Source organism: Candida jiufengensis, assembly GCF_024610255.1.
Source record: "Candida jiufengensis strain CBS 10846 chromosome Unknown scaffold9, whole genome shotgun sequence".
Taxonomy (NCBI): domain Eukaryota; kingdom Fungi; phylum Ascomycota; class Pichiomycetes; order Serinales; family Debaryomycetaceae; genus Lodderomyces; species Lodderomyces jiufengensis.
Window position 1 is genome coordinate 229,644 of NW_026261554.1, and position 22,016 is coordinate 251,659.

The 22,016-nt window shown below is 27.9% G+C and overlaps 10 protein-coding genes across 10 annotated transcripts; 5 read left to right on the forward strand and 5 right to left on the reverse strand. All coding sequences in view use genetic code 12, as the record gives it.

The window, feature by feature from the left end:
* Positions 1–1,154: 1,154 nt before the first annotated feature.
* SAP2 (Sap2p) lies at positions 1,155–2,303 on the forward strand (the record flags this gene model as incomplete). The annotated part of the gene is made up of 1 exon (XM_051766829.1): positions 1,155–2,303. The coding sequence occupies one exon, from the start codon at positions 1,155–1,157 to the stop codon at positions 2,301–2,303; it is 1,149 nt and encodes a 382-aa protein (XP_051622702.1).
* A 77-nt stretch (positions 2,304–2,380) lies between these two features.
* On the reverse strand, positions 2,381–3,316 carry KGF54_000088 (uncharacterized protein; the record flags this gene model as incomplete). Its single annotated transcript, XM_051766840.1, has 1 exon — positions 2,381–3,316. One exon carries the CDS (start codon positions 3,314–3,316, stop codon positions 2,381–2,383), a length of 936 nt encoding a protein of 311 aa, XP_051622703.1.
* Positions 3,317–3,787: 471 nt separating this feature from the next.
* Positions 3,788–4,375, reverse strand: KGF54_000089 (uncharacterized protein; the record flags this gene model as incomplete). Its single annotated transcript, XM_051766851.1, has 1 exon — positions 3,788–4,375. One exon carries the CDS (start codon positions 4,373–4,375, stop codon positions 3,788–3,790), a length of 588 nt encoding a protein of 195 aa, XP_051622704.1.
* A 2,771-nt stretch (positions 4,376–7,146) lies between these two features.
* On the forward strand, positions 7,147–10,215 carry KGF54_000090 (uncharacterized protein; the record flags this gene model as incomplete). Its single annotated transcript, XM_051766863.1, has 1 exon — positions 7,147–10,215. The coding sequence occupies one exon, from the start codon at positions 7,147–7,149 to the stop codon at positions 10,213–10,215; it is 3,069 nt and encodes a 1,022-aa protein (XP_051622705.1).
* A 201-nt stretch (positions 10,216–10,416) lies between these two features.
* KGF54_000091 (uncharacterized protein) lies at positions 10,417–11,217 on the reverse strand (the record flags this gene model as incomplete). The annotated part of the gene is made up of 1 exon (XM_051766874.1): positions 10,417–11,217. The coding sequence occupies one exon, from the start codon at positions 11,215–11,217 to the stop codon at positions 10,417–10,419; it is 801 nt and encodes a 266-aa protein (XP_051622706.1).
* A 227-nt stretch (positions 11,218–11,444) lies between these two features.
* KGF54_000092 (DNA-dependent ATPase) lies at positions 11,445–14,831 on the reverse strand (the record flags this gene model as incomplete). The annotated part of the gene is made up of 1 exon (XM_051766885.1): positions 11,445–14,831. The coding sequence occupies one exon, from the start codon at positions 14,829–14,831 to the stop codon at positions 11,445–11,447; it is 3,387 nt and encodes a 1,128-aa protein (XP_051622707.1).
* Positions 14,832–15,538: 707 nt separating this feature from the next.
* Positions 15,539–16,717, reverse strand: KGF54_000093 (uncharacterized protein; the record flags this gene model as incomplete). The annotated part of the gene is made up of 1 exon (XM_051766896.1): positions 15,539–16,717. The coding sequence occupies one exon, from the start codon at positions 16,715–16,717 to the stop codon at positions 15,539–15,541; it is 1,179 nt and encodes a 392-aa protein (XP_051622708.1).
* Positions 16,718–17,602: 885 nt separating this feature from the next.
* On the forward strand, positions 17,603–18,679 carry ATS1 (Ats1p; the record flags this gene model as incomplete). Its single annotated transcript, XM_051766907.1, has 1 exon — positions 17,603–18,679. The coding sequence occupies one exon, from the start codon at positions 17,603–17,605 to the stop codon at positions 18,677–18,679; it is 1,077 nt and encodes a 358-aa protein (XP_051622709.1).
* A 633-nt stretch (positions 18,680–19,312) lies between these two features.
* Positions 19,313–19,957, forward strand: KGF54_000095 (uncharacterized protein; the record flags this gene model as incomplete). Its single annotated transcript, XM_051766918.1, has 1 exon — positions 19,313–19,957. The coding sequence occupies one exon, from the start codon at positions 19,313–19,315 to the stop codon at positions 19,955–19,957; it is 645 nt and encodes a 214-aa protein (XP_051622710.1).
* Positions 19,958–20,609: 652 nt separating this feature from the next.
* CYS3 (cystathionine gamma-lyase) lies at positions 20,610–21,809 on the forward strand (the record flags this gene model as incomplete). The annotated part of the gene is made up of 1 exon (XM_051766929.1): positions 20,610–21,809. The coding sequence occupies one exon, from the start codon at positions 20,610–20,612 to the stop codon at positions 21,807–21,809; it is 1,200 nt and encodes a 399-aa protein (XP_051622711.1).
* Positions 21,810–22,016: the final 207 nt, after the last annotated feature.

Here is a 22,016-nt window from a genome sequence, read left to right on the forward strand (position 1 = left end):
TTATGGTTAGTATATTTTTTTAGTACAATCAAAAATTTCATGTTTTAAGGCATTAAAACTTGATAGATAGATAAGAACTGATAAAATTATTATTGAACGGCCTCAAAATCTGTCAAGTTATGAACGGGTTTAAGCTTATCCAAATTTAGTCTTTTACTACATCATTTTTGTACCTTACATAAAACCGTTGATTGTAAATCTTAAACGGTTTAGTAAACTAGTTTCTAAGAAATTTTTCATCAGCAACCAAGTGCCAAGGTCAAAATCTTTTGGCTAAAAAGCAGCAAATGAAAAGTAAGCAGTAAATGAAAAGTAATAATTTCTCATGGTTATATATTTTGGGAAATGTTGATGAAAAACGTTTTCAGCTCTCGAAATTGTTTGAAAAATATTTGAACAATAAGCATCTGGAATTTTTAAATAGCTACAAACCGTAGGAATTTTGTTGGGCTTGAGATAAGGACAAAACCAGCTTTTCTTTTCAAATGTCGCTCCAGCACGGAAGCAACGATACAAGGTATTCTTTTTGGAAAATTTTAAACAACAAGGCATCAAATAGAGATTGACTTCGCTCGACTTGCTTTAGGTATGCAACTTTGCATGATCTGTAAATAGGTTGTTACTTTCACTTGTTGCTAATGAAACACTCATCATAGTCGTTGCCAGTCAATATTGCAATACGAAATTCCTGTGCAATTAGTTTTGAGCTTTAGGAAAATCAAAATCTATCTTAAGGTTGCAAAATCAATAGTGTTGAAAAAGCCAATAGCAAATTTCACTCGAACAAATTCTAATTTGCAATTATATTACAGAACAATTACAGAGTCAAATATTAGTGGTTATGAAATTAATTCTTTGATTATACAAGTACATTTTAAACAAAATTGAAGTCTATTTGAATTACGCGTAATTTATTGTTCTTGATGATAAATTTTTGCGGTCTTTGTTTGAAACAATAGAAAATAAAATTATTGCAAAATGCTACAAACCAACATAATCCGATAATGCAAATATGAAGCGTGTTCTGTTTCGTATACTTGGAAATCAAAGAAATCAGCTATGACAAGACAATGATTAAGGCTTTTTATAAATAAGGGATCAAATCCAACAACTTGAATTATCAAATATGAATTAATCAAACAACACCAAATATAATGAAATATTCAATAACAACTTTAATTGTTCAAACAGTTGTTGCGTCTGTTGCTTTAGCTGCTCCATTGGAGAAAAGAGCTCCAAAAACATTGAATTTATCATTCGACGTTGTTCTCACCAATAATAACGATACAGGTGTTCCAGTGCAATCAAGAGATGAAACAATACCAATTCAATATAGGGATTTACAATATAAAACTCAAATCACTATGGGTTCAAACAAACAATCACTCTATGTTGGTCTTGATACAGGTCTGAGTAATTTATGGTTCCCAAGTACAGACGCTACATGTTTAAACGGAATGTCATGTAAAGCCTATGGAACATTTAATGAAAAAACTTCAACAACTTATAAAAATTTATCAATTCCAATCCATGCCAATTTTGTTGATGGAAATAATGCATTTGGATATTATGCAACTGATGATTATTATTTTCCTGATGGTACAAAATTACCAAATTTTCAATTTGGTTTAGTTACACAAGATGCAAGATATAGTGGTCTTTTAGGAATTGGATTAGAAAGTAAAGAATATACTCCTAAAGAATATCCAAATTTCCCGTTTGCTTTGAAAAATGCTGGAATTATTGATCATGCTGCATATTCGTTATATTTGAATAAACCAGATGCTCAATCAGGTAATATTTTATTTGGTGGTGTTGATACTGCAAAATATGATGGTGATTTAACTATTTTGGATGTTGCGGATTATCCATGGATTGGAGTTCCAGTTCAATCTTATACTTTACCAGATGGAACTACCCATGATTTGCAAATAGATGTAGCTTTAGATTCAGGTACTACTTACATTGGCTTGATTCCTTCAGTTGGTGGGCCAATCTTGGATGCATTAAATGTTGATGCCTTTGGATATACATATTGTGATTCTGTAAATTTCGATGATCATTTAACTTTCAACTTTGATGGAGTTAGTATCGAAATTCCATATACTTTATTATTCAGAGATCAAGGTAATAATGTATGTAGATCAAGCATCTTTTTGGAAGATAGTGATAGTTCAGGTAATTTTTTTGGTGACACTTTTTTACAAAATGCTTATGTCGCTTATAATTTAGATACTAATAAAATTGGATTAGCTCAAGCTAATTACGCCACTGCTTCAGATGTTGTCGATTTCTGGTTTTAAAATTACTAGACTGTCAAATAAATAAAAGTTTTTATAAAAGTTCTATAGATCTATAAATATATACAAGTTTTTTGAGTTTATTCATATTTGGATAAATCACCTCTAAATAATTCTTTTACAATTAATTTATTGACAATAGTATCATCCACTAAAGATTGAACCATTTGAGGAAATACACGTCCATACCATATAAAGTCTCGACTTGATTTAGATTGTTTGGGATAATATAAGACATTACCAGCGAATGCGTGACCTCCAATATGAGTTATCTCACCAAGATAAGTTTCATCAGCTAGCCCTTTTGATTTTAATACTTGATCAAATTCGTTTGTTATTAATGGACCTAGTTCACCACATCTTATGTCTCTTTTTGCATGACCACAGGTTACAATTAGATCTTTGCGTATTGGAACTTCTTCAAAATTTGAGTCAACTACCGTAATGTCATTTTCATTGTTCTTCTTTTGTAGTTCCTCTTTTTGTTTGGAAGTTAAAAAAGGATTGTATACTTCTTGCTGGTTTGTTTCAAGCAAGTTATATTTTTTTAAAAATTGATCAGTATGATCCAAGTCAAATTTTATAGCTTTCATATCGGGATAGATAAATACCAACTGTTCATTGGTGCCACCACTTGAATCAACACCAAAACCTTTTAAAACATCATTATGATTCTTCAAAACGATACTCGACACAGATACACCAGGCTTCATGACTAACCTACTTTTCAATTCATGAATTTTATGAGCTAATGTACCAGGCATATTTTCAATCTTGGAATCAAACTGCTCCATTTTGTTGCTGTCAGTAGTTAGCGCCATGATGTGTCTCTCCGGAATAGCTGAACTCTTGTTTAATGGCTGATCGAAATTGATTTGTTTATCTTGTGGTAGTTTAGGTTGACAGCAAGTACATCCTGTATCATATTTCGGTTGTTTTATTGAATCTGTGAGTTTCCATTTAATTGCTGATGAGTTGAATCTTTTAAATAGCAATGGTCTTAGCTGATTGAGCATATTTGAAATTGATCTATGGGATAGTGATAGCTTCATATCATCTTTGCTTTCTTTTCTATCTGATTCTGTAGTTTTTGATGCTCCAAAGTTTAATTAGTTATGAGATTTTTTCGGTTAGACCTAAAATATACCGGATCGAAATGACAAATTCTATTACACAAAAAACAAGAATAAATGAGATCTATGGTATATAACGTCTATAACATCTAGATATATCTATAAAATGTGTTCATACCTCATCTATAAACCGAACGTCAAAGTATTGGGCATTGATCATCATAAGCAGGGATTATTCGTACCGCTGTGAGTTTGTTTGCGTCATCCCAGGAGCCTCTTTAACCAAGCTTTCACCTGTTGTCTGGGTTTTGAAAAATTTCGAACCATATTTATAGTCGTCGGAAACTTTTTTACCAATTGAGTGATATCGTACACGTTTTATAGTAAAATAAACTTTCTGATCATATCAAGGGACTAAACTTTGACTTCCCCTTTACCCACATATTCATCTTCTTGCTCTTTCGTAAGTTTCTGCTCTTTCTGCTCTTCTTCCTTTATCAAGTCAATAATAGTCTTAAACAATTCCACGGTACTAGAACTCAATATATTTTCATCACTAATAACTCCAAAATAAATAGGCACCTCTAATTTTTTAACCAACTTTAATACAAACAATTTCAATTCTAAATTTTCCAAACCAATCAATTGAGTTGTTGAATCCTGAATTGCATATATATAATTTTTAAGAGCTGGATTGTTTGATGCTGATGATTGAATTAGGTAGATAGTTATAGGAGCTTTTTGTTTTATCTTGTGATTGTATGATATTACAATTGTGTAATCTTCTCCATTTAGAGTTATTTCTTCTATGATTTGATTCATTATAATGTCTGAACAGTAATCAATATTGATATTTCTTGATACTTTATCTAAATATAATAATAATTTTGATCTTTTGTCATTCTTAAATTTTTCAAGACTTTTGACTTTTTGTGTAACTTTTAAATTTGCAATAAGATCAATGAAATAAAGTAAGTATAAAACGTATTTTAAAAACCTCATAATTGTTGTAAAGCTAGAGTTGATAACCCTTTGTTGACAAAAAGTAAAAGGAGATATGTAACAAAGAATCACATGAAAAGTTAGCGCATGATTATGGGTTCAAATTTTTTGTTTGCTATTCAAAGGACATATAAACAAACAGGAGGATAGGTCTAGCCTATATTTCCACGTAACTCAATGTGGGGATGAGAGCTTGTGGATTGAAAGAATGAAATACTTTATTTTGTGGTTTGTAAGGCTAGTGCATAATCTTACCTATTTTTTGATCTCTTTAAGTACTTAGCGTTTTTGCATTCTTAATCAAGTCTTTGTACTATCAAATGGATGAAGTTGAATAAAGTTAGCTAACTTTTTTTATTATTATTTTAATATTATTTAAGGAAATTACAAACTTGAAATTCTGTGATGTAATCAGTTTTTCATACATGTACGCTATTAAATATAATTTTATATGAAATTTAAATATAGGAAATAATAAGTTTCAAAAATGCAAAAAAAACAAAAGATAAAAAATTAAAAGTGAAACAAAGTAAAATTATTTTGGAACAATAATAAATAAAAAATTTAAAGTTTCGAGTCTTTGAGTTTTAACAAATTCCCAAAATTGACAACTTCATTCAATGTTATACATATACTTGTAAACAATTAAAAGAATTGAACTAGATTTATCATTTATGGTCTTAGAACAAAACCCTAATAAGGATAAATTTTTAATTTAAAAATAAGTAAGATTTTCTTTTTCATAGCTCTGATATATAATTTAGTTTCCTGTTTCTAATCAACTTTTTGAGTTCTTTCATATTATTATTATATCATCAATAATTATAACAATTGATAATAAATAATAAAATTTTTGCTTCAACTAAATTGTGTATCATAGGATCAATTTATTATATCACATATCCTTATAGTAAATTAAAAATAGTTATAATCATTGTTGATCAATGATAATAAATATTATATCAACTAATAATATATAACCCAAAAAAGATCCGATAAATCACACATAAATTGAGATCCACAATTGAAGATATCTACTTGACAAAAATCAACTCAATCATTATCCTTACCAACAAAAACTTTATATCACAAATTCAAGGACGTTTCTGTATTTTTCAATTTTGAAACTTTAATATTTTAACTCAAAAAGTATAAATCTATAGTTCATAATAAGTTTTTGTGAAAGACAAGAAAATTTGGAACGATTATTTTTTATTAGTAAAGTATTATTATAATTTCCAAAATTTCAATAATATTATATTTTTTAAATAAACCTAGGGACCCAATTTTCAAGTTGTTCTTGAAACATCAAGTATTACTACTGTATTAATTATTTAAGTTTAACAAAAGGAAAAAGCATTTTTTAAAAGTGAAATACTTGGTTGCATTATTTAATCATAATTTTATCAAATTCATCATTGTTCTTAATAAAAATTAATTACCCCTAACAAATTTTGCAATTAAATTCAACTCAAATAGTTGCAACTTTAAATAAACTTTTTTCTTTTCAGGATAAGTTTTTCATAAAATAATAAGTTATTATCTTAATTTCATTAATTAATTTATCACTGATTGTTAATAATTAATACCCCGAAATTAAAAGTAAGAAAATACCAACATTAAATAATAATTTATTATCAATCCAAATTTTAATATTATTTTTATTTGTTTAACTATATTTGGACCTCTAAATTAAATAATAAATTAATTAATTAAATTATTTTTAACAATCATTTAATATTTCAAATTATATTTTTGAATTATATATTAATAAATAATTATCTTCATTACATGGCTAATTGAAAATAATTTACCTCAAATTTGATTTCGTATACTTCAAGATTTTTTTATTCATTTCAAAATTTGGATTTATAATTTAGGGAAATAATTAATAAACTTTTTATTTTATATCAAGACAATTTTAAAATTTCACCCAACGACCAAATTCACTTAGTATTAATTCAGAATTAATTTACTTCATAAAATAATTTCAAGTTTGTTCTTTTCCTAAAATTTATTGAAAAATTTTTCAAATCAAGAACCTTTTTAATTTTAATACTTTTAGAAATACATTTTTGAAAAATCTGAAAAATATTGAATTTATTTATATTATTCTAAATTATAGATTTTTTTTTCAACCAAAAACTTCACCATATTCAAAAACATCGTGGATAGAAAAACTAACAAATTGATAACTCACCATATTCATATTAATTCTTAATTTACGAGGGAAATCTTACTGTCATACCTTGTCAATAACTTCAACAATAGTTAACCTTTTAATTACCATCCACACACTTATTAAATATTAAAAAAAAAAACCTGGCAAATTAAAAGATAGTACATCTTGCATTTACATAAACAAAAAGGAAGCAAATCATTTTATCAATCAAATTTCTTTTTTTTCCTTTAATTATTCAAACTGGAACTCAAAAACAAAATTGTGTTTCGTAAAATTTAACCCTTGTTACATTACAACAATTACAAAAATAAAAATTAACAAATTTGTCAAACAAGTCTCATTAAATTGAAGTGTTTCAAAACTTGAATTGACATAAATCTGATAGTACACATATTTGGTCTAAAATAAAGATTCAAAACCATTAATTATATTTCACCCATCATATCAACATCAGAACGATTAAACTTTTTTAAATTGTTGTTACTTTTTAAAACAAACATAAATATAAAATAGGAATCTGTATTGCTTATTAAATTTTAGTTCAAAAGACTAAAAAATTGGATTCTTCAATTTTGAGAAAATTTTAAAAATGAAAGCACCTTCACCATCTTATTCAAATTCAAGTAAAATATCCAAATCTTCAAGTGAAAGTCTTGAGTCTCAACCTATATCACTGGGAACTGATTATACAATTGAAGAAGATAAATATCATTCATCTTCATCTTCATATAGTAGTAACAACAGCAATAACAACAGGAAACATAAAAATTATAGTAGTCGACCAGCTAAGAACCACAATTATAATGATGAAGATTTTAAAAATTATAATATGAATAATAAAGAATCATCACAACCTAGTCTTTATGAAAAACAAAATCATCAATTTGATGATACTGAAAATCAACATTACCAACAAAGAAGACCAAGCAATAGCAACGAACAACAACCCAAAAATGATTTAATTGCCTCATTAAACGAATTCATATTTATTGAATCAAACACAAATGATCTTGGTTATTGTAATTTTCCAGTTGTACTTAAGATCCAAATTGAATCTCAACCATTTGAAGAAGAAATTAAAGATCTTGTATCTGAATACCCAAAATTATCAATTGTTGAAGAATTTATCAATACACTTAAATATTTTATTATCAATTTCAAATCAAAATCAAGTCTAGATGATTTCATATATAGGTTATATGATGAAAAAATTCCATTCGAATTGGATTATTCTAAATTTGTCTCACATCCTGGAGTACTATTTATTAAAAACTTATCGAGTGAATTAATATTTGAAATGGATCAAAATGAAAGTTTTAATGGTTCGACTGAATTTTTAACTATCACACCTAAATCAATCAATAATAATAGTAACAATGAACAACATAAATTGTATGAGTTTTTGATTGACAATTGTTATTTTAAATCTTTACAAGAATTAAAAATTTTCAACAACAATGATTTGAATAACAAGAATAACTCTGACAGTAAATTATCAAATTCAAATAATACAAATGCTTCATCATCAGCTTTTGCAATTGTTAAATTTTCAAATTATTTGGATGTTGATATTTTGATTGAAAAATTTAATAGACATACTCCAAACATATTCAATGAAAACCAATCAATACCATTGTTCTTGAACAAATACCTCAATAAAAGGGAAAGATCATCTCCATTTGGTAATAAAGGTATAATTCAAAGTTCAAATAATAACATTCAAACTAATTTATTATCAAGATCTTCAATAAATTCAAATAATTTAGTTAAAAACTCCTCAAATGATAATTTTAATTTAATAATATTGGAAAATTTGAATAATTTCTTATCAATTGATGAACATAATAAGATGACTTTGGAAAAATTTATTGAATTCTTAGATGTATTTCAAAAATTCGGTAACATAATTGAAAGTATTTATTTCCCATTTGTTCAAGATGATCAAGAAGCTAATAGTGGTGCTGAAAATCCGACTTTAAAAAATGTCAAGTTTTTTGATTTTGGGTACATCAAGTTCAAATCAAATGTTAATTTGATGGATAATACTTTGAGAATATTGTACTATTTGAATGATTTAAAATATGATGAATTTATGTCATTGAATATTAAGGATTTACCTTCGTTGTTGGAAGATAAAGATATTGAGTCAACAAATGATAACAAAAAATTAAATGGCGAAAATCATGAAACTGATAGTGGTGATGATAACGACAAAAACAATGAAAACGATAATAAACCTGTCAGTAATGACAAATTATCAATAACTATAGCTCAACATAAACACAATCATTATTTATTCAGTCAAGCAAATCAATTTTATTTATCATATAACAATGGAGCAAATTTACATTTGAAACAAAATCAACAACAATTAAATCAAACTGACCAACAATCACAATCTAATCAATTAAATATTCATATTAATTATCCAAATCCAATACATACTATAAATACCTTTTTAAGAAGTTTAAATTATCAAGAAACTAATATTTATGTGAATAATTTATCAATAGTTTTTGCAAATGATGATTTAAATTGGGAAAAATTTTGGAAACAATTTGGTGCTATAAAATCTGCAAAAATTATTAAGCCTCAATTTTATAATCAACAACAACAATTAAATAAACAAGATGGTAGTACTGAGCAATTGAATAAAGATTCAGAGGATAAAGATTATGAACAAATTAAGGATGATAAAGTTGGTAGAGAGTCAGAGGGTTTAAATGACGAAGGTGATGAAGAAGAATCTGAACAAAAATCTGGTCGTATTGGTTTCATATTTTATGAATCATTCAAGATGGCGATTAGAGCTATATTGATGACAAATAATAAGATAATTCATATAGATAACTTCAATCCAATGATTATTCAATCATCATTTGCTATTCAAAAATCAAGTAACAACAATAATAATAACAATAATAGTGTCAATACTAATTTTAATCATAATAGTCAGCACTTGGCCAATAACTACAATTCACCATATAATAACAATACTGGTGTTAGTCATTTTAATTATAAGTATAATTTGCCATTAAATTATCTTCATTTGAATAATCATCAACAAACTCCGTTACCACACCATGTACCAAATCATAATCATTATTCAAAGTATAATAATTACAGTAATCAATATACTCAGCAACAACCTTTAAATTCACAACAACCTCAGCCAAAACCAGTGACTACTTCAATAAATCCAGCTTTTGAATTATCATCAACTTCACTGAACAATCCAACCCCAACTTCCCAAAGTTTGAATATAAACCCAAGTTTAAACCCATCAACAGGTTATAACAATTCAATTTATTACACTTATCAACCAAGTATTCCATATTATTACGGATATCATCCAAATCCCTACCAATATGGAGCGTCAACAAATAATTCAGTTTTAAACAATTACATTATATCAAATGATGATCAAACCTACCCCAAAATTGCTAATTCTCAGACAATTCCTAAAAAGATCAATGGAAAAGAAAAAGAAAAAGATAATAAATCAAAACCTATTCGTCAACAATCCTTAACTAGTCATCATCCTGTTTTCACTAATTATTTATTACATGGACAACATCAAAATGGTTCTGGGGGAAATGCAGGTTATCCTTTACCTTATTATTTTGAACCTGGTCACTCATCAAATTTAAACCAATAAATTTGGTGTCATAGTTAGGGTAATTCGATCTTTGGATATTTTAATAATTAATAATTTGAATTTGGATACTTCAAATCACTCTCACTCTTTACTCCATCGCTCTAACTTTCATTTCGATCCTACAAGATTGATAAATAGAGTATTGACAGATTTGTTATTCATGAAAACGTGCATTATAAACAAGTAGATAAATAAATTCGTCTATAAAGTAGGTGGGCCATCAGCAGCAACTTCATCTCTCTTCCTAGGCAAAACCTTAGACTCAAACCCCAAACTTGGTGTTTCTTCTTCTTCGATGTCATCAATAGGTTCAACAGCTTCAACTTCTTCAATATAATGCTTAAGCATACTTTCAATTCCATTTTTCAAAGTTATCGAACTTGAATCACAAGATCTACAAGCTCCTTTTAACTTTAAGTAAACTGTTCCTGTATCTTCATCAAATTTAATAAATTCTATATCTCCACCGTCGTCTTGAATTGCTGGTCTTATTCTTGTAAATATTAATTCTTTTATCATTGATACTACTTCATCATCTTCTTCATTTAATTTTAAATCGTCACTTAGTTCAGTCTCGTTAATTATTGGTTCTCCGTTTGTTAAAAATTCAGTAAGTATTGAAAATATTTCAGGTTTAAGTATTGACCATTCGTATTCGGGAGTTTTCTCCACCGTAATGAAATTTGAACCAAACATGATTGTTTTTATACCATCTATACTAAATAATTTAACGGCTAATGGTGATGAATGAGCTTCCCTTCCACTTAAAAACTCTACTGTTTCATTCTCACCTAGAATCTGCATTGATGGAAGAAATTTTAATGCTTGATCATTGGGAGTTTCTGATGTTTGGATGAATAATGATCTTTTTGATGAGAGATATGGTGATGATCTGATTGGATTTATTAGGTTGGCGTTTTTTGATAGCACTTTTATTGAAATAGTATTATTGCTGTTGCTTCTGATGATTCTGGGCAATGTTCTACTTAGTGATCTGAACATTTTTTACTTATATGTAGATTGTATTTGACTAGTTGTAGATTTTATTTGGTCTGAGTACTAGTGAAGTGAAATATTTCTAGAATTTTTTAAATTTAATATTCGCGTAATGCGCTTCAAACGGGCCCTAGTATTTTCTCAAATTACATCATAATAGAAATCAGTCTTACATGAAACAATCTATTAACTGAATTAATTTATTAGCGTGATTATTGTCCTATTCAAATATTCTATTTATCATCTTGATACAAGATCTTCTCAAATATAGAAGCAGCACTTTCCTCAAATTTACTATTACTTGCATTACTATCTTTAGCATTTTCATCATTTGTAGACATACTATAATCCAACTGTAATTTATTCTCAGCAACCATTAACATATTAGTCTCAACTGTCTTTTCAGTGATGAGCTTGTACACAGTAACTTCTCTCAATTGTCCAACTCTATGTGCTCTATCTTCCGCTTGCTTGTCATCGTGTGGATTAAATGATTGATCGAATATGATGACGTTGTTTGCTGCTACTAAGTTGATACCAAACCCACCTGCTTTTGTTGATAGTAAAAAAATGGGTATTTGTTGATCTTCATAAAATAAATCTATAGTTTCTTGTCTTTCTTCGACTTTTGTCGATCCATCTAATCTAACGAATTTGAAGTTGAATATTGATAATACTTTTTCTAAAATGTCTAAAACTTGAGTGAATAATGAAAAAATCAATACTTTTTCTTTCTTCTTATTAATAATTATGTCTAAAATTTTCTTCAATTCTTTAACTTTACCACTATCTAAGTACAATTCCTCATCTAATTTCCATTTAGATAAAGTATGATGAAATCTAACACAAAGTCTATCCAATTCAAAATCTGACATGACTTGCATATCCTCAAATATAAAAGTTTGATTAGCTTCAACATATTCAGGTTCATTCATTATTGCTTTCGCCATCAATTTTAATTTGGAGTCGGGATATTGAGTTCTAAATAATAATGGATGTAATGCAGCTTTTCTTAATTGCATCAAAACGTTAGACGATGTTGGGATTGGGTCAGATTTGTTGAGCTTTGCGACTTCTTGTTGTGACAAGTTTTTCCTTCTAATTCTTTCTTTTCTTATCGTTCTTCCTTTTTCCAAACAATCAAAATAGAGTTTTGATTGATCTGGTGTTAACGTACAGTTGACAATTTCATGACTTTTAGCAGGTAAATGTTGTAATACTTGATCTTTTCTTCTTCTTAATACAAATGGTGTCATCATTGTCTTGGCGTTTTTAATGGCTTGCATTGATAATAATGGATTATATTCTTTTGTAGATGTTTTTTTGTTGTCTGATATAGTACTTGCTTTTTGTTTGAATATACCAACTAAATCTTCTTTCTTCTCATTGAAAACATGAGGTAATATAAAAGCAAGTAATGATATTAATTCTTTCAAATTATTTTGTAATGGAGTACCAGTTAACAACAATCTAAAATTACCTTTCAATTTCATCAACTTGTTGTATCTTTCAGATTGTGAATTTTTTAATAAATGACCCTCATCGTAAACAATAACATTAAAATTTTGATATTTTAAAAATTTAGCATCTTGTGGAGATCCACAAGCCATTGAATATGTAGTAACTAAAACTTCATAATTAACATCTTGTAATTCATATCTTAATTCTTCTCTTTCTTTTTGTGTACCATAATAAGCTTGAACTTTTATATCGGGACAAAATTTATTGAATTCTCTTATCCAGTTTTCAATAGTTGATGCTGGTACAACGATTAAATGTGGAAATGCTTCTCCTTTAGCTTTTAAGTGGGCTATAAATGCAATAACTTGACATGTTTTACCGAGACCCATTTCATCTGCTAATATACATGATAATTTGTTTGTATACAACAAATTGATCCAGTTAATACCAGCTTGTTGATAATTGTTTAAAGTAATGTCATCAGCTAATAATGCAGGTTTATGTTTGATATATTTTAATCCTTTCTTTTTAACAATCATCAAATCATCATTATCATCATCTTCATTTGCTTTTTCTAGTTTCTCTTCATCATCAATATTTTCAATTGGATCTAAATCAACAATATCTAATTCTCCGGAATCTCCAGTTGCCGTAACTCCCCACTCTTTCATTTGATTTGAGATTATATCACCATATTCAGAACATTTTTTGATTAATGAATCAATAGCTTTATAACCTTTTAAACTTTGTTCAGTTTGTTCAATCATTTTCATACCAATTTTTTTCTTTCTACTGTTTTTGGCAACAGTATCTGGTGTAAAATCATTTTCTGAAATCTCATAAATAGTGTTAAATGGTCTTTGTTTTATAACAAGTTCAGCAGTATCTGGATCTATACCTGCTATTTCAACTATATCATCAACTGGTGCATTATTTATAAACTCCAAGATTTTGGCATCTATCGATGTAAGACCATCATATGAGTCAGCATCTAGGTCAGCATCAGACATCGAATCACTTGCATTGTCATCTTCTAGTATGTCTTCATCATCACTAATTGTAATAACTTTTTTCGAATTTGGTATATTATTTGCTCCAGGTTGTAAACTAAATTTAAAATGTTTCTTCTCCATTCTTGCTTTCTTCATATTTAGTTCCAATTGTCTCTCCAGTTCTTCTAATTCATCCATTTGTGAAGTTGAACCATTATTTAAACTTGTAGTACTACTATTATTACTTAATCCTTCTTTAAAACTAAATTTTGCACTTAATGAATTCGGAGCAGGTATTGGAGATACTGAACCAGAATTTGAGCTATTTAAATCTGAACCCCTAACTAATTTTCTTCTCTTGTTGTTGGTATCTGATAATGAACCTAGTCTACCAAATGAACTAATTGTAGGTTGATGAGTTTTAGGTTCTGGATTTCTATATTTATTTAAAATTGATTGTTTTGATTTAACTTCAACTCTTGTAGATTGATTATTATCTTTCATTGGTGAGATATCCTCTATTTTAGTCCTTGCTTTGCCTTTTGATCTCGTAGGTAAATCATCATCTTCATCATCTTCAACCTCCACAGACGCTGATTTTTTAATCGATTTAGGTTTGAAAAAATCAAATGGATCAGTATCACTCAATTCTTCATCTGGTTCTTCTTTCTTCCTTAAACTTGCTTCATAATCTTTCTTGAACTGTTCTTCTTTAATCTTTTGCTTTAGTAATGCTTCATCTTTACGTTTTTGTTCTTCCATTTGCTTTTGTTTCTCCAAATATTCAGTATATGGGAAATTTTCTTCCAAGTATTTTGTAATTTCTCGAAGATTACCCTTTCCTTTAACGAACGCTCTAAAAATGTCACCTTCACTTACATAATAGAATTTCTTTCTAATTAATGGAAAATTTGGTTGTTCTCTTATTTTTTGTCTAGTTCTTTCTAAATTTTGTAGTTTTTCTTGTTCTAATTTTGTTGATAAACTTGGTTGTTGTTGAATGGTGGTTGTTGAAATATCATTAGTTGATGAATTTGGAGATGAAGTGATTTTTATTGGTGATGACGAAGGAACTTGTACTTGATTACCTTGATTTTGTATGGGAGTTTTGTTCACATCATCTCTATTTATATTGTTACCATTGTTATTATTATTATACCAACTCATCCCTCTTGCACTGACTATTGATCAGGTTGATAATTCAATGAAAAAGAACTATTAAACAAGCAAATATTATGTTGTAAAGTAGTTGATGTAATAGAAACTAATTTTCAGATCATAGTAAACAAATAAATATTTTTCAAATTTACAAAGCAATTTTTATCTTTTATTCTTTTATTTTTGTAATGAGTTCAATTAAATCATAATATATTATAATTAAGTTTATTTGACTGACAGTTTCCAGTTGAGAAAATGTAGAGAATAAATTTGGTTTGAATTTAATTATGAACTTGTTGAACACTTAATGATTTATCTCATGATTATTACTCAGAAGCATGTTCTATACTTTATACTAAGAATTCTATTAACAAAATTAGTTCCTAATTAGGACGCGTTTCATGAAACAAAACAAATTTAATACAAAAGATCAAAAACCATTTTCAGCACAAGTATTATAGCTACAGTCCTCTACAAAATTAAGGTAATAATCAAGATTTATTAAACTACTATACTTTTGTAAAACTAATTAAAGGTTATAACCATTCTATCAAAGAAGGAAATAAACTAAAACTTACTGAAACTAAAAAAATCACAAAATATTTTCAAATACCCCCCAAAAAACTTTTTAAAAAACTGAACTTTTAAACATCATAATTTCAAACACCTATATCAAATCTAATACCAAATTTATCATATTTATTTCTCATTATCTCTTAAATACCATTGTTGAATTTAATACCAAATTCATCATATTTATCTTTCAAATAATTTTCATCATTTAAATATTTTAAATCAGTAACTGGTCTTTCACCCATAACACTAAGTCTATAAGCATGTCTAACAACAGGTTCATTAAAATCAACAACTGGAGAGTGGACCACAGTTGAATTTGACCATATACAGACCGCATTTGGTTCCCATCTTACTCTAATTTGTAAATCATGAGCACCTTCAATATGATCATATAAAAATTTCAATAAGTAATCACTTTCTTCTTCTTTCAATTCAACTATTCTTCTACCAAATTCTTTATTCACATAAAGATGTTTTTGACCAGTAATTGGATTTGTTCTTATAATAGGGTGTATATTAGTTTCTGGTTCTCTTCTTAATATTCCACCTGCTTTTTTATTAGCTTGTGCTTGTTCAACTGATGAATGTAAAATATGTAATCCTTCTAATCTTTCTCTCATTGCTGGACTTAATCTATTATATGCTTCAACAGTATTTGCAAATAATGTATCACCACCACCACCTTCAGGTAATTGTAAACATGAAAATAAAGTTAATTGTAAAGAATTTAATGAATATGAACAATCACTATGCCATGATATTGAATTTGTTGAACTTGCAAAAACTGAATCAATTTCTTGTTGCGAAGCACCTCTGAAAGTAATATGCATTTGAGGGAAATTTTCAGGTGATCCTGATGTTGGATGAATATGTAATGGACCAAAAAATTTCATAAATTCAGTTGCAAATTCTGGACCTTTATCATTAAAATCTTGATTTTTAAATACTACAACTCCTCTTTCTGCAACAAATCTAGCAAGGTCTTGTTTTTGTAAATCATTTAATGAACTTAATTGTAAATTAGAAATTTCTGAACCTAATTTTGGAGTTATTCTATTAACTTTAGCTTCAGTACCTGCAGGAAATAAATTCTTGTAGTTGATATCACCTTTTACACCAGGATCATTATATTTTTGAAATTTATAAGTTGGAAATTTTTGTAAAGGATTCCATGTTGGTAAATATTCTGGATATTTAGCTAATGTTGCATTTTCTTTACTAACTGTAAATGAACCATTTCTTGTTTTACCATGATGTGCTGATTGGAATTGTGATGCATCATATTTTTCATCATCTATTTGAATTGGAACTGGAGCCATTTTTGATAAAATGTGAAGAAAGAAAGTAGTAATCACCGCTTGATAGCAAACTCAAAAATGTGGGAACACATTATTTATATATATATAATTCTATTAAAAAGTGTCGGATCTTGGTTGTGGATTTTTGGCTGCAAAAAAATAAATTGTGGCTTTCATTTAGTCAGCAACCGAAAGCAAAATTGAGTAAAGAATAAGAAGTAATTAGAAGTAAGAAGTAGATGCGAGGAACGGACTTGAACTATTTGATATGTTTATTTAATGTTACATTTTATATTAAAGAGCCTTCAATAATGGTACAATTAATTGAATTTTTATATTATTGTGAAGACTTGATTACAAAATTTGAATAAAACATTGAGCTCAATCAAGTTTTTATGTGTTTGTGTAAATAACTGAGAAGCAAATCAAAAAAAGTTACACACGCTTACCTTAACCGTTTGAAGTCTTAAAAGTTTAGAATATCTACTAATCCAGTTAACACCTGAGACTACTTACTATTTTTCATCAGAAAAGCTTCGGTTATTTGGCTGTTCAAGTATTGTTTCAAATCTTGTAAAATTCACTATCACGTGAATCCTGTACTAAATTAGTCTGTGTTTTCTTGTTACCTCTTCCTCCTACACATCAGATCTTTAATAGCAAACTATTCTTATAGCAAAATTCAACTAATTAGTTCTAATTACGTATTTCAATATAGCTTGACTTTATAGATCAAGACTTCAGAGGGTTTATTATTGTTAATTAACTAAAATCACGTGAAGTATCACGTGTTTGTGTCTAGTCCGGATGATTATGTATGTGAAATGTACGTTACAAATTTCAAATCTACTACTTCTGACCTTACTTTAGCAACAAATTAACACACCCCAAGGTATAAATGATTTAATGTACCAAATTCTATCATGTGGTTCAAATGGTCAATATCAACTAGGTCAAGGTAACGATGAAGATCAATTTACTTTGAGAACTTGTGAATTTTTACAAGATAAAGAAATATCAACTACTATCTATTCCAAACCTTTAAAGATATCTTGTGGTGGGAATCATACTTTGATATTACTTGAAGATGGAGATGTATACAGTTGTGGAAATAATGAATATAAACAAATTTGTCAAGAAGATAAAGTTCAATCAATTTTCAAGAAAATTGAATTTGAAAAGAAAATTAGAAATATTTCGTGTTGTTGGGATTCTTCATTTTTAGTTACTGAATATAATGAAGTATATAGTTGTGGACAGGGTCTAAAGGGAGAATTAGGATTAGGTTTACAAACTACTTCAGAGCCAGAGTTAAAATTAGTTAAAAAATTCGATCACAACGTTATTGATATAAAATGCGGGATGAATCATGTTATAGTCAAGTTAGATAATGCACAATTATACGGTTGGGGAAATTGTAGAAAAGGTCAATTAGGTGAAACATCAAAAAAATTGATAAAACGAGGATCAATTTGGGAACCTGTACTATTACAAATGCAACCAGTTGCAGTTGAAGATTTTTTGGAAGTTGGTAGAGAATTCACTATTATTACATCAAATGGACAACCATATGTGTATGGGAAATTTTCAGATGATGGTTTACAGAACCAAATGAAAGATATGAAAGATATTGGACAAATAAAGACAATGTGGGCATCAATTCATTTTAAAGAAGTTTCATCTAACTCAATTAAATCATTTGGAGTGGATAGTCATGGACAACTATTCAAATATAATATACCAGAATCAGATTCAAAAGGTTTTAAATTTGAAGTAGGAAGTGAACACGGTTTACTACAGCAAAACAATAAATTATACGCATGGGGTTGGGGAGAACATGGCAATTGTGGTCCATCTTTAACAGGAAACCCCAATACTTTTAATTATTTGAATCAGTTGTTTCCCAACAAAGAGTTTTTTGATGGTAAGATTGTTTATTTCACAGGTGGTTGTGCAACAAGTTGGGTATGTATAGAACTTTAAATAATAAATCGTAATATTAGTGTTGAAAAAAAATGTAACGAAGTATCTTCTCCATATTCATCTATTGGCTTAGTAAAAGACACGAAAGATGGAAAATATGTTCAACGTAGTTTATTTAGGATTAATCATGTAATTTTTAATACTTTCTCTAGAATTAGAAAAAAATATTAAAAATCGGAACTTGATATTTCAGTTGGTTGTTGAGCACCAAGTTTTGATCATCCCATTAAGTATCATTAAGTAGGCAAATCCATTTCGCCTCTCTTATTGATAGACTTTTGCTCCTAATACTCTCAATTTCATTGATCATTAAATAATCTTGAAAGTAAGAAATGAATTGTAAATATTTTGAAATCAAATTTTTCATTCTTCTCATTTCGTAAATTTTAATTACACAAAAATCTTTATTTTTTAGAACCATTTAGATTTGAAAGAAGCAAACTTACATTACAAGTTTTGTTATTTAAAGAAAAGGTGCAACTAAGAGTTGAAAATATAACCCACTACTAAGAACATACCATTAATACACCAATACAACGATTAATCCCAGTCAATTGATACCTATTTCCGTCAAAAAGTCATACAAATCACCTCAACCCCTAAAGTATATAAGTCAAACAAATCAATATCATAATGAGTATATTTGGAGCAATATGTCTGGGAAGACCAATGATATTAGCAGAACAAGTAGATCAAACAAAATTTGTAATAAATATCCACAATGCATCAAATATTTCATATATAACAATATTTATATTACCAAATTCTCAATTTGTTGATATAAATTTCACTGCATTAATATATTTCCAATTACCACAACAACAACAGCAACAACAACCTGAATTTAAACTTTTAGGTGGTATAAATCCGGCAAAACCATCTGCTATATATAAGGTTAATAATTTAACTAATACAACTTCTACACAAAATTCAGATAATATAGATTTAGATATGAATGATCATGGACCAATTGATTTAAATGATTCAGTAAGTATAAATATAGGTATATCAATTGAACCAACACCACAAGCAGAGCAATTAATTGCTCAATCTAAAACACCAAGTACATCCTTAGTGCCAACTAAACAACCTCAACCTAAATCACCAAATGATACTGCTGTATTAGCTAATAAAATTGTAGGAAATGCTTATAATTATTTAGCTAGTTTTATTGATAATCAAGGAAAAGTTCCTATAAAGGCTTTTGATAATTGGTGGGATAAATTTAAGACTAAATTACAAAATAATCCAAATTTTTTAAATGAAATACAGGAATAATGAAATAAATTGTAAGTGAGACTAATGAGGATACGAAAATATAGGAGTACTTAGTTTATGACATATATACAATTACAATGTATGCTACTATAGCACCCTTGGCAACTTAGTAAATTTATGGCATATCACACACACATTAAATTACAATTTCAGCAACTAAATGATAAATTGTAAGTTCAGTCATTCTAATCTTAATCTGAGTTATAATAGATCATTTACTAATCCCCAATCTACTCTATACTAGTTCCATGCTAATCAATGTAAAAAAAATTTAATTAAAGTATCTACATACCAAATATAGTAACTAATGCGGCTGATCATCTCTTTCCATAGTTAAAAAAAATAATAATTGTGGCATAGAAAAAAAGAAATTCTTCAAAACCCTCCGAAGAATTTTTTTTATTTATAATCTCAATAAATCATATATCTATACCACAGAATTTTTTTACCAATTCAATTTAAAGATTTTTTTTTAACAAAGGTTCAATTTATTCAATTCATTTACTTAATAAAAAGTCCAACCTTTTTTAAAAGTTTAAATTCATCAAATTAATAACAAAAGAAGAAAAGTCCAACCTTTTTCATTTTTTTTGCAATTGAAAAACCACACTGAAAAAATTTTTTAACTGTAATCACTAATCAACTACAAAAAATGACTATTGAATCAACTACTAATTATTCATTTGGAACTAGAGCTATTCACGTCGGTGCACCAATTGATCCAACAACAGGTGCAGTTATCGAACCAATTTCATTATCTACAACTTTTGGACAATCTGAACCTTCAAAACCTTTAGGTATTTATGAATATTCAAGATCAGCTAATCCAAATAGAGATAATTTTGAACAAGCTGTTGCTTCTTTGGAAAGTGCCAAATATGCCATAGCTTTATCTTCAGGTTCTGCTACAACTGCATTAATTATTCAATCATTACCTGTTGGATCACATATTATTTCTGGTGGTGATGTATATGGTGGTACTCATAGATATTTTACAAAAGTTGCAAATACTCATGGTGTTAAAGCTACTTTTGTTGGAAACTTGGTTGAAGATTTAGAAAGTAACTTAACTGAAGACACCAAATTAGTTTGGTTGGAAACTCCATCAAATCCAACTTTACAAATCACTGATATTTCTAAAATTAAAGAAATTGTAACTAAACATGAACAAAAAACTGGGAACAAAATTATAATAGTTGTAGATAATACTTTTTTATCACCATATATTTCAAATCCATTAAAACATGGTGCAGATGTTGTTGTTCATTCAGTTACTAAATATATTAATGGACATTCAGATGTTGTAATGGGAGTATTAGCAACTAATAATGATTTATTACATGATAAATTTCGTTTCTTACAAAATGCAATTGGATCAATTCCATCACCTTTTGATTCATGGTTAGCTCATAGAGGTTTAAAAACATTACACCTTAGATTAAAACAATCATCTAATTCAGCTCAAAAAATTGCAGAATATTTATCACAATCACCATACGTTTTACATGTTAATTATCCAGGTTTGAAAACTCATAAAAATCATGATGTTGTATTAAAACAACATAGAGATGGATTAGGTGGTGGTATGATATCTTTTAGAATTAAAGGTGGTGCTAAAGGTGCTTCTGTATTTACATCATCAACTAAATTATTCACATTAGCTGAATCTTTAGGGGGTATAGAATCATTAATTGAAGTTCCAGCTATAATGACTCATGGTGGTATACCAAAAGAAGAAAGAGAATCTAATGGAGTATTTGATGATTTAGTTAGAATCTCTGTAGGTATTGAAGATACTGATGATTTATTAGCTGATGTTGAACAAGCTTTACAAAAAGTTAAAAGTTTGTAAGTTTGATAATTTATAGATAAATTTTTTTCATTATTTTTCAAATTTGATAAATATTTATAGAAACTACTTAATATTGTATACTTCAAGATTATTTAATATTTTAATATTTAATACATATAATGATTTTAAATTTTTAACTTACAATTGTAGAGCTTGATGATTAACTCTATCTATCTTATCGTTATAAATATTTGAATTAATTCGAGC